Raw genomic sequence first — 15,664 nt, 5'->3', positions numbered from 1 at the left:
AGCGGACGGACCTTGGGAAATCTTCAAGTGACTGCTCCAAAAGGGATGAAAATTCAAGAAGAGCTCTCTCCTCCAACACTTGAACAAATTAAGATTCAAGATGAAGAGGAGAGTACCAAGAAGGTTGAAGAGACTTTTCCACTTTACCCTCAAAGCCAAGTAATCCCTTTTCCTCAAAGATTGGTCATGATGAATAAAGATGAAGAGTTCAGTTGATTTCTGAATAAAGTTAAAGATATTTGTGTTGAGGTACCACTAATTGATGCAATTCAACAAATGTCGAAATTTGCCAAATTTTTTAAGGATATTATGTCCAATAAAAGAAAAAAGGAGACATTGAGACCGTAGCTCTTACCGAATCATGTAGTGCTTTATTTGAGAAGAACACTTCCCCGAAGCTACAAGATCCAGGAAGCTTTTATATACCTTGCACTATAGGAGCTGAATTTATAGAGAAGGCTTTTTGTGATTTGGGAGCAAGTGTTAGCCTCCTTGCATACTCAATTTGTAATAAGCTAGGGCTCAAAAACTTTAAACTTACTACCATGGCACTTCAATTAGCTGATCATTCTTGTAAGTACCTTATGGTTATTGTGGAAGATGTGCCGGTAGAGGTTGGTAGGAGCGTTGTTTCCACAGATTTTGTGGTACTTGACATGGAAGAAGACTCAAAAATTCCAATCATATTGGGAAGACCCTTCCTTGCAACAACTGGAGCAATAATTGATGTGAAAAACCATAAACTTTCATTGGTAATCAGTAAGGAAAGGTTGGAATATGATCTATCTAATTCTTCTAACCATGTCTCTTCTTTTCTAGTGAGTGTTTGTAGCAGGGCAGATGCCCACATATTTGAGGATTGGAACTTCCATCCTCATGGGAGGCCACCGGATGAAGAACATGATCCGGCAAGCATTGGGAGAAGGCCTCTCATTAAAAATAAAAAAATACATCTACCCTCCGAGGGAAAGAATGAGGGAAGAAGGAGCACACTCAATCCTAGGAGAGAAATCTGTATCTCCTTGGGTATAGACGTGAAAACGGAAATGAGGTCGAGCTAATGACCTTAAACAAGCGCTTCTTGGGAGGAAACCCAAGGGTTCTCTTTATAGATTCAATTTGAGTTTTCTTTTTCATTAGTAGTGTTTTTAATTCATTGTTGTTTTTGTCTTTAGGTTGAACACAACTTCCATGAGCTGGCCATGATTATTTCATGGGCATGGAGGCATTGGAGAAGTCAGAAAAGAGGAAAAGTAGCATTTTTTGGTCTTGATAGAGCCCAGTCATGTACCGAACGCGACCGTGTGACATGTCCAGAGAAGGAGGAGAACTTAGACGCATGACATACACGACCGTGTGACACTTACAAAAGTAGAGAAGCACAAGGTCGTGTGACTCACACTTGCCGGGTGAATCCACCTGAGAAGAAGAAGTACAGGGTCGTGTGACTTCGCACGGCTGTGTGAAAATTCCAGAGGAGAAGAAGAAGGAGGTCGTGTGTCACACATGACCGTGTGAGCCCAGCCGAGGAAGAGATGGCATTACCCGTGCCATTTGGCACGACCATGTGAATCTTACCGAAAGGAGGACTTCTTGGGCCGTGTAGATCTACACGGTCGTGTGGAGAATCTCAACCTGGCCGTGTCTATAAGACACGGTCATGCCAAGGCCATGTCGGCCACCCCCCCCCCCCCAGTTAATTCTTCTCTCCAACTCTTCCTCTTCTTCAACCTTCCTTCTTAACTTCTCAGATCTAGATCTCTCAATCATTCTTCTCCATAAACTACATTCAGATCTAGATCTAAACAGAAATTCTCTTCTCGTACCCTCAAGATCTACAACTTCCTTCCCTAAGATCCTATTTTTCAAGACCCATTCTCCAAATAAACAACACTTTTCCCCTTGGAACTTGACATCATGCCCAACCTTTTGAAGAAACTTTGAAAAGGAAGTGGTGGTTCAAGCCGAGAAAAGGATCCACCAAAGGAAAAAGGTAAGGAGAAAGTCGTAAAGGGGAAAGGCAAACAGAGGGCACGCGATGAAGGTAATGATAATGAATTCAATATTATTTTTAGAAATGAGGATCCTAAAGCTAGGTTTGATATTCTTGTCACAAGGAAGGTTGTATGTACATGATACATGGACCCAACTGTTTTAAACGTTTTAGGAATTAGATATGATGTAGATTGGATGATTAGTTCTCTAGAATGGGACGATATTATGCACACACATCTTCCTACATACCCACGAATTATACTTGAATTCCTAAGTTCATTAGATGTCCATTATTCAAATGAAGATGATTATATTGGCAAGATTACTTTTAGGTTAATGAATTAAGAAATTCAGTGGCCATTTAGTGACTTCAACAGTTGTTTTGGTTTATCTACTGGCGGTTCTCACAGGTTTGACCTTAGATTTAATTAAAATAGTTTTTGGAATTCAATCACTGGATTGGATCAACCTTATGAGCCTTCTAGAGCTAAGGCTTCCCATATGCAAAATTCCATCTTTAGATACTTGCACCGAGTTATGAGTAAAACTATTTTTGGTAGAGGGGAAAGCGATGGAGTCTTAGGAAAGTGGAACTTTATGCTCTATGGGCTATGTTACATAAGGTTGATTTTGATTCCGATTTTCATTTTTTGCAAAACCTAGTGAGAGCCTAGAAAGCATCCTCGGGATTGATTGCTTTGGTGGATTGATTACCCAAATAGCTATAAATCTAGGTTGTGATCTGGATGAGTTAGAAGTTATTCATGGCAATGACATGATCGATATCGATGCATGTCTTTCCATGAAGATGATTTACTGAGATGAGAATGGGTTTGCCTTTCCCAAAAAGGATGGGTTCTCTTTACCCTTTCCTTATCTCGAGCAGACCTCTGTTCGAAACCCTGCAAATTGGGTGATCACTGATTTAGATCCCGAGAATGTTCCTTCCTTATCTGGAGACACTGAGTCACCACCTTGAGACCTCGTCATCTAGACATCCACAGTCGTCCAGACATCCGAAACCTGCTAGGCACTCTTTTGCCTATGGTACGGGTCACTCCAGATTTGATTTTTTGAATTTTCATGCCTCTTTAGACTCGCTTCATGAGAAGCATGAGGCCCAACGAGTAATATTGGAGGGTCGCTTCACCTTATCTAATGATCAGTATAGAGAGGTGCAAGATCATTTTTAGTTCACGAGGAACTTTTAGGGTCAGGTGGCTGAATTTATCCAGGATTATGATACGAATCAAGCTAGAATGAGAGAATTCATAGAGGGCATGATCGTTACGCGTCAACAAGTTGATGTCCTCTATGAATATCATAGGATCCTAAGTGAGACTCTTGGTTTTCCTAGTTTTCCTGCTGGCCGACCGCATAGACCTCCATTTCCCTGCCCTCCCCCTCCACCACCATGATATTGATTTCATCGGGACGATGAAAAGTTCAAGTCTGGGGGGGGGGTGTATGCAACCTGAAATTTTTGTATTTTTTTTTTTTACATTTTCAGTTTTTCCTTTTGCTTATGCCTTGCATTTAGTTTTTCTTTATTTTGCTTGCTTGGCTTGTTTTTGACTGTCACTTGACTATCTTTTATGAAACATATGACATATTGAGAATATTATTCCTCACTTCTGCTGACTTATCTAAGAACAAAATTGTTTGCACGTTATATCTTGATTTATGATGTTTTGGATATAATACTAGTATGTTTAGTGTACCTCTTTTCTCTATCTTAAGTAGCATGATATGAGCTAAGATTGTACAGAAATAAGTTCGAGTTTTGGCTTAACCTTAAGGATTCTATTATCACTTTACTTGAGCTTGAATAGATGATATCATTGAAATAGTCAAGATTCATCCTATTTGTGTAGTACTTAGATCCTATGGTGATTTCTCAAACTACATCTGGGTTACTGGATGATGCTCGAGTCATGTAAGCTCATTTAGAAAAATTAAAATATCCCAACATTTGCACTTATATGTATTTGTGTTCAAGTGTTGCATCTTGCAATCATTAAATAAAAAAATAAAAAAATGATGAATAAGGGATATAAAAAATAGTTGTCGTGAGTGGAAATAAGCAAGTTACTCCTTTGAGACTTAGGTTACTGGGAAAATGACTTCTATATTTTTCTTGATATTGAGCACGCCTTTGAGACCTTGGGTTGATTGAGAAATATAAACCAAGTGTGTGGCAGGTAAGTGCCTATCACCGGGAATATTAGGAACTCGATTGGATGACGACTTGACTAGGACAATGATTGAAACTTGAAGAGTTTGGATCACTTATTTCACTATGCACAAGAAACTTATCCTTAGGTCATACTTGAATTATTTCCACGATCATGCTTATCAATGAAACTTATAGATAGAATTAGGAAAGTGCACTAGGGATTATGATGCATTATAGAACACATGAGTTTAGATTGCTATTTTGCTTGAGGACAAGCAAATGTTTAAGTCTGGGGGTGTGATGTGGTAGATTATATACACTTGTTTAACATGTTTTGATGCACATTTACATATTTTATGCATGCTTTGTCTATGCACTTTTATCCTCTTTGCCTTACTTTCTACATAAATACTCTTCTTTGTTCGGAGATCTGCTTTTGTGTATTTTATATCTTCAGGAGTCGAATTTGGAGAAGAAATGATGTTCAGGGTTGATCCATCCAACTAGCAAAGGAAGAAGACACTGGCTATGTGAGCCACATGGCCATGCCAAAGGAGCAAGGAGGACAATGACCTTGGTCGTGTGAAGCAGGCAGGTCGTGTAGCTTCAACAAAGGAGGAGCTTGACATGGTCGTGTGGATCCACACGGTCGTGTCACCCCAACAGCACGAGGTCGTGTAGATCTACACAGCCAAAGCAGCATCTCCACATGGTCGTGCAACATTTCTAGAGAAGAGGCAAGCCCATGTCATGTGTGCCACACAGTCGTGCAAGGTATCCAGAGGCCAAGCAATGTCAGGCCGTGTGTCACACATGGCCATGTGAGCCAGTCAGTGGCAGAGTAGTGCACGTCCGTGTGACCTTGGCCTATAGCAAAGCAGTTGGTGTCGTGTGTGCCACACGACCGTGGCACGGGTCGTGTGGTACTCGAGCCCTGCTTTATATAAAGGGGTTTCTTCCCCTTTTCAAAAGGAGGAGGCTCTCCCTTTTGGGGAGATCAAGTTTGGGGCAAACCTTAACCTTCTACAGCCTTGATCCATCGTTCCAAATCCATTTCCATCTCTAATTCAACTCCAAAAGTTAGGGATTGGTTCCGAAGATCACTCCTCATCACTAGATAAGAATTTCTAATCTTTTCTCTTGATTGGCATTCAAATGTTTGCGATCTCTTTTTCTTCAGATCTCTATCTTTATATTATAGAGTAGATTCATTGTTCTATGACTAAGGGAGTATTTGTGGTGTGATTGATGTAAGAATCTCATGGATATACCAATTTCCTATCTCAATGATGTTGTTATGTTTTGTATCTATTTGATCTTTTATGGATTGTTGTGTTTGGATTTAATTACCATGCTTGATTGGATGTTTGTGATACTTGTGGATCTTGTAGAGGGATCCACTAGATCGTATGACTGAGGGGCGCTAGTGACAAGCTACCCCACTAACGGACATCTAGGGGATCACCTTGAAGGGTGAAGCTAGTCTCTACAAGGAGGTGGAATGGTTAAGTGCATTTATCCCTATGCCTTTATGAGGATTGAATGGTCATGCGTTTCTATGTCGTATGACCGAGGGGCGTTGATGACAGGCTGCCCCGCTAATGGACTTCATAGGGATCATGACTATTAAATTACTAGAGGTATAGATAAAAGTTCCTTGTCGGTTGACTTCTGCAGGAGAAAATCGGTAACTTCCTTCAAATGCATGGCAATTGAGGATAAGAATTGGTAGATCACCTTACATTGATAAATATCACAATTAAAACCGAACTTCTAGAACTCTTGTAAAAACCCAAGTTCTTATATTTGCTTTTCTATTTCTAATTGTAGTTGCTACTTAGTACATTCGCTTCCTTTGTCGATTGTTTATCTAATTCGTTGTGAGATATCTCTAGTGCTTATAACCAATCCCTGTGGATTCGATATCTTTTAATTACTGACGATGAAACCATACACTTGTGGTTGCATAATAGAAGCATGATAGTCACACTAGGTCAATGGATATTAGATATTTTACTGATTGACACTAGTGACATAAGAAGAATATTAGTGTAAGCCCTAAGAGGCAATAAAGAGTTGATTGACTGATGTGCGTAGATTGTAAACTCCTGTTTAGCATGTTTTAACGCACATTCACATATTTTAAGCATGCTTTATCTATGCATTTTCATACTTCCAGCTTTCCTTTCAGCATATTTACTATTTTTGTTCGGAGTTCTGCTTTTGTTCATTTTCTGTATACAGGGGTCGAATTCGATGAAGGATTCATGTTCGAGGCTAAATCTGCAAGCAAAGCTAGAGAGGAAGGCGCTATACCTGAACTTCACACGACCCTGCGATGGGGGCTTGCCCAGGCCGTGTGGAGATCTTCGGTCATGTGGTTGCAGCAGAAAAGGAAGTGGCCTTGGCCGTGTGAACCTCACACGGTTGTGCCAAGATTTGAAGCCAAAAGAAGCCTCGGTCGTGTACACCACACGGTCGTGCAGCATTTCCAGAGACCAAGAAGGCCCTAGCCTTGTGCACCATACCACCGTGCAAGGTTTCTAGAGGCAGAGGCAGTACAGGCTGTGTAGATCTACCGGCCATGCAAAGGGAGTTGTGGAAGAAGCATGTCACGGCCATGTATCACACACGACCGTGTAAGGTTGGCAAAGAAGGGAGTGGCCTTGGCCGTGTGAACCTCACACGGCCGTGCCTCGGAGTCGTGTGGCGCCCAAACCTCCCCTCTATATAAGGCCTCCTTCATGAATTCAAGGGGGATCTTCTCCCTCTTTGGGGAAAATCAAGATTTGGGCGTTCCTCCACCATCTCGGAGGGATTTTCCGGTGATTCAAGGGCGGATCTTCAACGCTTCGACTCCAAGATTGTGGATCGGATCCGGAGACAGTTCTTCATCATAGATAAGCTTTCTTTCTTCCTCTTCTTGGATTTAGGATCAAGAATGCTTGTAATCTTCCTCTCTTCGGAATTCTTTCCCCATTTTATGGAGTAGATTTCTTTGTTCTAGGATGGAGGGAGTAATTGTAAGGATGATTTGATGTAAAACTCTTGTGGATTTGCCAATTTTCTATTTCTATGATTTTGCCCCGTTTGTATCAATTTGATCTTGTATGGATTGTTGAGATTGTGCCTAATTACGATGCTTGATTGAATGTTTGAATATGGATCTTGTAGATTTTGTTTCTCATTCGATTTTTTGAGGGACGTTCGTGACAGGAACATGCCCGTGTAAGGGCGTTTGAGGGACGATCTTGAGGGTGAAATAGGGTTATTTAAGAGGGTAGGATAGATTGTATGTGTTCATGTATTATATCTTGATGCGTTTGAGGAGTGATGAATTCTATGTTGATTATCCGAGGGACGCACGTGACAGGCAAGCCCAGGTAAGGACAACATAGATTCATTCCTAATTGATCACATCTAGGTATAGATTTCAGTCCTAGGCCGGTTGTCTATTGCAAGAGGGAATCGACAACCTTCTACAAATAATGGACAATTGAGAAATAAGATTTGGTAGATCATTTACATAGAAGAACCTTACAAAGAAACCAAAACTCCTAGAACACCCCTTTTATAAAGCCCTTATTCTTGTTTGTTATTCTTTCATCTCTATGTTTTCCTTTGCATAGTTGCATTTAGCTTTTGATAATCAATTGATTAGTTGTTTAGGTAATTCACGTTGATAAATCTTTAGTGGTTATTCCAGTCCTTGTGGATATGATATCTTTTATTATTACTTACGACATTTCCGTACACTTGCGGAGAGTCAACAAGTTTTTGGCGCCGTTGCCGGGGACTACACTATAACATTAGAGATTATCAATTGAGTTAGACTAAATATAACATAACTTTTCTTTACATTAGCATATTTGTAACTAATCTTTAGAATTCTGTTTTCATACTTTTTGAATATCTTTCTACTTCTCAACAATTCATTTTGTTGCAATTCTAATTCTAACTTTGCAATCTTGATTTCTAGCATCCTAATCTATCTTTTCGTTGTTTTTCTTTCAATCTAACTTTTCTTTTTCTCTCTACTTTTCTTTTGTAAACATATCTTGCAATATGGTTCTTGTGTATGAGAAGATCATACTTCGTAAAGGCATCAAGAATAACAAGAACTTATAAACACATTTGTTGATTGACATATGAATTATTCTAGACATATTTCTTTTCCCTTTTGATTTTTCTTTCTTGTTTTCATTATGCACTTTCTTTCTTGCAATTTAAATTCTGTATTTTCTTTCTTGATTTTCATATTGTATTTTATTTCTTGTCTTTGATTCTTCATTTTATAATTTTTTCTTGAATATCCATGAGCACTAACATGTCAAGCAGGCCCATGAGAAATTTTTCTACACCCTTTTCTGCAAGATTTTTATCTCCCATTGTGCAACCTCAAATTGAAGCAAAAAGTTTCCAACTAAACTCATAGTTAATTTTTATGATACAAGGTCACAAATTTGAAAGAGAAGTATCAGAAAGTCCTTATCTGCATCTTGAAACATTTTTAGAGATTTGTGATATGGTGAAATGTGAAGGAGTATCATCAGATGCAGTTTGATTGATGGCATTTCCTTTCAGTATCAAGGATAAAGCAAGGACTTGGTTATATTCTCTCCATCCTCAAAGTATCACAAGTTGGGAGCAATTGGAGAATCAATTTCTGAATCATTTTTTTTTCTCCAAGCAGAATAGTGTATATGAGGAATTGCATAACAAATTTTGCTTAGGCATATGGAGAATCATTGTTTGAAGCATGGAATAGATTCAAGAGTCTTCAAAGACAGTGGCCTCATCATGGTTTTTAAAAATGGTTGATTCTGCACATATTCTATGGGGGAATTTCTTTCTCAGACAAGAGTTTATTGGATTCATCAGCTGGAGGTTCTTTTATGGAAAAAAGTGTAGATGAAGCATATCTGTTAATTGATCAAGTGACATTGAACCTCCATGAATGGTTGAACATAAGTTGGAAGAAATCTCCCTCAAACATTCAAGAAGTGCAAGCCATAAATGCTATAGAGCATGTCAAACAAATTGTAACTCAACCATCTATGAGTTTTGAAAATTACAAGTCACAGAACGGGGAGTTCAAACATTTAGGGGCAAATATTGAAAGTATTGTTTCAAATTGGTTTAAAGAAGATCCCCCTCCTTCGCAGACAAGTGTTTGTTAGAGCCCTAGAGCCAATCATTTGATGATTGTATTATGGACTTGTTGTATCATATTCTTATATATAAATAAATGCATTTGTTTTGGTTATTATACTTACTTGTATTGGTGCCAAATAAACTAAGTATAATAGCGTCCTTGAGTAGAAGGTTCTCACCTATATCAATCGGTTAGTTAAACCGATAGTGAGATGATATAGGGAACACTACTCTTAATCATTCCTAGTTGAGTATTAACATTCAGGGACAATGTTAATGCAATAAGACTAGCATGTAGGTCAACTCGATGACTTGATCTCACAAGTCATGGATATAGAGATATCAAGTTGACACATGGGTATGCATTGGAGAATGAATACTGAATGACCCGCCATGAGAAAGTATCATGGATCATTATATGAGTGTCATATACTTTCTCATGTGGCTATTAGTATGACTACTAGTCCTTAGACCTGAAGTCACCATGGTTCCCTACATAAGGAGTTATGTACTTTGGTTTCGTCAAACGTCACCCGTAACTGGGTGGACTATAAAGGCGATTACTGGGTATGTAACGAATTATGCAGAGGGATGTGAGTGATGTAGATGGGATCTATCCCTCCTATATGATGGGAGAGACATCAATATTCTTGATAGAGTGAGACCACGAAGTGCATGGCCATGCCCAAATGAGTCAATATGAGATATTGAGCTCATTTGATTTAGTGAGTCTACTTAGAGTTCAAGATTTAGATTAGTCAGAGGATGACACAGTCTATGCCTCACATTGATCAATCTAGATATCTAGGATAGAAGGACACTTGTCAAATATTGTGAGGAGTCACAATTAGTAGTCACAAGGTGATGTTGGATCTCAACATTCTTGTAACTTGGGTAGTAATGATGTGTTGCTAGATACCGCTCATTACTTATCCTCCTAAATGAGTTTAGGGGCATTGCCAACGTTACAAGAACCTATAGCGTCACACACTAAGGACAATTAGATGGAGGTTAGGTTCATATGATGAACCAAGAAGATTCACTACAACAAAAACCTTCATAGACATCGGTTTTCCACCGGTGTCTATTTCATTTTCGACCGATGTCTATGAAGCCGATGTTAAAAGTCTGCCATTTTAAACATCGGGTTAAAACCGGTGTAGTCTCACTTAACGATACCGGTCTTCGAATCGGTTATTAACCGGTGTAGTATCACTTAACGACACCGTTTCATCAACGGTGTAAAACCGATGTAATATTGTATGTTAATAACACCAGTTTTGGTAGCGGTAAATGACCGATGTAATATTAGTTAATAACACCGGTTTTACAGTGGTGGAAAACCGATGTAATATGTATATTTTTTAACAGCACAATTTGATTTCCAAAACAATGAAAAACCGACAATAACAAAAAAAATACACAAATATTCACAAATTATACAAATATTCTTCATTCAATAATATCCATAAAATACACAAATATTCACAAATTATATAAATAATCTTCTTACAAAAATATCCATAAAATACCCAAACATTCTTTTTACATCAAAAGCTAGCTAATAGATATCAAAATCAAGGTAGAACATTCTTTTAACACATCAAAGTAGAACCGCACTTCAAATGTAATCTAGCATGCATTCAGCCCACTCGAACCGCACTTCATCAATTTCAACTCTGGAGTACTTAAGATTTGTAAACTGTAAAAACACATAAATCCACCATATGTCAAATAACTAAAACAAATGTGTACATGTATCAAATAAAATAGAATACTGAGTTTTTAAAGGCTGCTGTGGAAGATAACGAATATAACATAGAATCTAAAACTTTCATATATGACACTTAGTATATGTTGCTTAGAATATAACATAGATAATTTGTTCCTTCTAATTCAAGTGTACAGATTGATAAGAACCGACAGCATCATACAACAACTTACTAGGCATGATAATGGTTGAACAAAGAAATATGACTACACAACAAATCCAGTGAAGGAAGCATAGAAGAACAAAGCTACCTCTGATGAAGATATATACTATTTATTGTACTACCTCTGATGCCATCTTGGTATCCTAAATATCCTCCAGGCAGAGATAATCCTCCAGAACTGATGCTTCTTCCCATGTTACCACTGCCAACAATGTTGCCTACAGAGCTTGTAAGTCTTGGCCCTACATTACCCAATACCGGAGAAACTCCCAAACCAGGAACAGAACTACGATTCCCAGAAGCTGAACTTGAGGAAATACCAGTTATTGACTGAGTGACTTCATTAATATTACTACTACTAAAAGCATGATTTCCAACAACATTAATACCCCCTCTATTTGTGACACCAGAGCCATGAGGCATCTGCATGAAAAAAAATCCAGAATCAATACTATAAAACACATTCAAAGGACCATATGATGCAGTGAAGTAATGTGGAAATAAACTCATGCTAGACCTGAGATAATGCAACCAAAAGATTGTTTGATGAGAACCATCCACTAGGAATGCTTCCTCCTGGTTGATGAACACCACCTAATGGTACAACACCCATTGCAGCCTCTCTGGATGCAAGCGAACCAGGCACATTTGGCAGGTTGAAGCTTCCATGAATATTATGCAATCCTTGAAGACCACCTATTTTTTTACAAACCGTAATCAAAATTCCACATACAAGCAAAATTTCACATGAATATGTTAATAAAGTTTATGTAGGAATGTCTAACCAGAAGGATGGAACCCAGGCACTACCGCAGACTGGCCAGAAAATAATGTGGTATAGGGTCGGCCTGAGGAGTCCGCAAGATTAGATGTTGAACCATTAAGAGTTGGTTGTACCAAGAGACCCAGTAATTTTATCAACAAAAGCAAGACTAGTAAAAGCACAGGGCATGGGCTAGGTGCTAACAAACTTGGTATGCTAACCAACAAGAAAGAAACAACCGCGTCAAGTTAGTATTTACATAAATTGTATTGAACATCTGCACCAAACAACAAAAACTACTCATCTCTAACAATTGAAACTCAGCTAAGAATAAGGGATTATATTATTAATACCAAGAGTAAAATTACATCAGATACAAATCCCATACATAAAATAACAGATAGGCAATTTGGGATGAATATTGAAGTCTATAACTATTTATTCTACTTCTCTCCATCAAGCTAGAACATAATGGAGCATAGACATTGATGGTGCTTAGTTTGTCAAGTTGTATTCAATAAAGATTTGATTATCAATTTAGTAACCTTGTGATTTCTTAAACCATGCTCTAAAAATTTGTTTGACAGCATAGATAACTTTCTTAAATTGGAACATACCCTAGTGATTTCTCTATATACACCCTAGTATGATGTTTACGAAATATATCTGGTAATCATGAATAATACCAAGGAGAATCCAGTTATCATAAAAAATAGTTTTAGGTAAAATAAATTAATTCCATCAACGAGAGAAAATATCCCAAATAATCCCAAATATATGGAAAGGAGAGAATTAGAAAAACCTGAACATCGAGCATACAGGTTATACAGTCCTATGTCAGGCGAATGAGACTAGAAAATGCAATTAATAAACTGAAAAACAGAAAAGCAAGAGTTACATTTAGAAGCCAAGACATTATAACTTTGCCACGTGCTCAAGAAAGACTCAATTCCAGATGCAGTGATCCTTCATTATGCCAGCCAATAAATAAAAACTCTCTGCACGTCCGATTGGTAGTTCTGACTATACCCCGAGCTCAAAAAATAAAGTGCACTTTAGATATTAAGTTAGCAAATCATATGAAGTGGCTACACTGGTAGCAGCTAGAAGAATAAATGATGCTAGTCACACTATAAATACTGAAGACTTGTTTAAAGTACTACTAAAAAATTTCTTAGAAATAAAGATTATAATGCAATGTTTTTATCTTCAAAGGAGAAACTGTAACCATAAGATGTAAGTGATTGGCTTCATAGCCCAATTACAACCTAACTAAAAGTGATTCCTTCTTCCTTCTTTTTTCCCCCACGAAGAATAAATTAAGCGAGTCAGAAAGACAAGATTTTATCTGGAAACATTCCCAAAGTAAAGCAAGCATGCATTTGTATTAATTTAAGATGGCAATCTATGGCAAGCCCAAAGACAACTAACAAATAAAGGTTTTATCCTATACTCATGCATTATCACACTCCATGAGTTTAACCTCTGGCCTTTATACTCATGAAGCCAACATCACTAATGAACAAGATATCAAATATAAAAATGTCTCTAAACTTCCAGCATACCAAGATAAAACCCTGACGAAGGGTAAGGTAGTCAGCCCGTACGACCGACTTTCCAAACTGACGAAAGAAACAAGTCTGCATAATGTGATGTGACGATATTAATAAAGGAAACAAGTAAGATACATTCCTAGGCTCTATAAGATCATTTAGGCAAAGAGCATTTACACCTATCATCCATAAACTAGAGTTAGGTGTTACCTTTGATAAGGAGTCTTATGTTGCTAGAGATGCTTGTATGCTTTTCCTAGTGTATTAAAAGTTCATACAAAATTTTGGATTTAAGGAACTTACCACCCAAATGACAAAGCTATTTCTGCTCCAAGAATTTGACGAGTGGAACTTCATAAAGCTTGACTGCCTTCTCATTATCAATGCTTGCATTAACACTCTTATTAAATGTTTCATTTGCTTGACAGAGCACTAGAAGAAAGATACTTTCTTTGGAGAACAAAATGGCTTAAACTAGAGATGATTAATCACCTTTAATCGCTGATTTAGTTTTAGTGTTTCATATCTGGTCTCTTTGGTGCAGGAAGTACTACAGAGTGGAAAAGGTTTATACAATATAGCAAACAAGTTATCTAAGAACTTGCAAAATGGAAAACCTCAACCAACAAATATTGATCACTTGACCCAAAACTCTGATCATTGTAATATCCAACATAAAATAGCATTAAAAACACATTAACAGATAGATGATCAAGCAGCATAGATTCAGTGTTTCATATCTGGCCCCTTTGGTGAAGGAATTCAAATGTACGCATGGGGTACTGAACTAAAGATACTACAGAGTGGAAAAGGTTTATACAATCTAGCAAAAAAGTTGTCTACAAACTTGCAAATGGAAAACACCAAAAATATTGATCACTCGACAGAAAACTATGATAATCGTGATAACCAACATCAAAAAATCACATTTATTATATTCAACACCTTGTACATGGCAACCTCCTCGCTAACTTCCTTAAGATCGCCCTTTGTGAATATCAATCCCACATTCCCCTGAATCAGTCAAGGATAATTACTAAATAGCTAAATGATCGATTCATGGAGGAACTAAAGATGAGGAAATGGGAAATGGCGAAGAATGCGTACGACGAGAAGGGGGAGGAGGTTGAGGAAGTCTTTGTTGCCGGTCTTCTCGGTGTGGAAGCGGATGCAGCGGCGGATGAGGGTGTTCTTGCCCATGAGGATGACGGAGTCGCCACGGAGGCCCTTGTGGATGCTCTGGAGCTGGTTGGACCCGACATTGTCAGCGGCGGCGATTAGGACCTTCTCGTACTCGTCCAGAAGCGAGCACAGCTTCTTGTTGTAGCGGACCTTCTTCTCCACTTTCGAGAGCTTCACCACCATCTCGATCTAGCTCCGGGCGACGCAATGGGGGACGGAGAAAGGACAGAGATGGAGGGACAAAGAGTCCGAGCAGCCCTTTGTGCTGCGATTCACCCCGGAGCGCGATTAGCAGCAAGAGAGATTAGCAGGATGCGATTAGCAGCAAGAGAAATGGGGCGGCTATCCTTTTGCCGGTCATAGTGAAGGGAAGGAGGAGCGAGCGACCTCGGATGGGGATCTGAGAGAGGAGATCCCCATCTCTCATATCAGAGGTGAGCTCCTCGTGGATGCGTGTGGCTTCCCGGTGGGAGCGGCCGGGAACTGAGTGCGAGAAGTGGAAGGACTGCCCCCATCCCCACTCGTAGATGTCTGTGACGAGGTTGTAGAAGGTGTCGACGAAGGCAGGGACGTTATCGTCGTCGGGTGCGACGGCAATGCCCTCCTTGGAGTGGAGAAAGAAGGACAAGTACTGCTTGTACTTGTCCTGCACCTTATCCCGCATGATCAATCCCATCTAAAGGTTCACTACCCGTTTGCCTTTCACTTCCGCCGAGCCCATCACCCACACAAACCAGTAGACCGCGATAGCGCCAACGACGGCTGCCATCCACATCGCCGTCGAGAGATCCATTGCTCGTCTTTCAAATGGTATCTCCTAAAAGGAGGATGCAGAGGATTAGGGTTTCGATTTATGGTGGCCGAGGAGAAGGCCAAAAGAAAGGACGCTACGAAAGTCTGCCAAAAT

General features: G+C 39.0%; 1 protein-coding gene and 1 non-coding gene across 2 annotated transcripts; both read right to left on the bottom strand.

The window, feature by feature from the left end:
• Positions 1-8,872: 8,872 nt before the first annotated feature.
• LOC121973942 lies at positions 8,873-8,978 on the bottom strand. Its single transcript, XR_006109845.1, has one exon. It is a non-coding gene; the product is annotated as a small nucleolar RNA R71 (small nucleolar RNA).
• A 5,384-nt stretch (positions 8,979-14,362) lies between these two features.
• Positions 14,363-14,940, bottom strand: LOC121972372 (60S acidic ribosomal protein P0-like). Its single transcript, XM_042524053.1, has 3 exons — positions 14,683-14,940; positions 14,521-14,589; positions 14,363-14,371 (listed from the first exon to the last, which is right to left on the bottom strand). Exons 1-3 carry the CDS (start codon positions 14,938-14,940, stop codon positions 14,363-14,365), a joined length of 336 nt encoding a protein of 111 aa, XP_042379987.1.
• Positions 14,941-15,664: the final 724 nt, after the last annotated feature.

Source organism: Zingiber officinale, chromosome 4A, assembly GCF_018446385.1.
Source record: "Zingiber officinale cultivar Zhangliang chromosome 4A, Zo_v1.1, whole genome shotgun sequence".
Classification (NCBI taxonomy): domain Eukaryota; kingdom Viridiplantae; phylum Streptophyta; class Magnoliopsida; order Zingiberales; family Zingiberaceae; genus Zingiber; species Zingiber officinale.
This window is presented reverse-complemented; position numbering and strand designations above follow the sequence as displayed.

What these genes read in the sequence shown, in the direction of transcription:
- LOC121972372 (XM_042524053.1), bottom strand. Translation starts at nt 14,940, where the DNA reads ATGGTGGTGAAGCTCTCGAAAGTGGAGAAGAAGGTCCGCTACAACAAG. An exon ending in ACCTCCTCCCCCTTCTCGTC is followed by an intron (nt 14,590 to 14,682) that starts GTACGCATTCTT and finishes TGACTGATTCAG; the next exon opens with GGGAATGTGGGATTGATATT.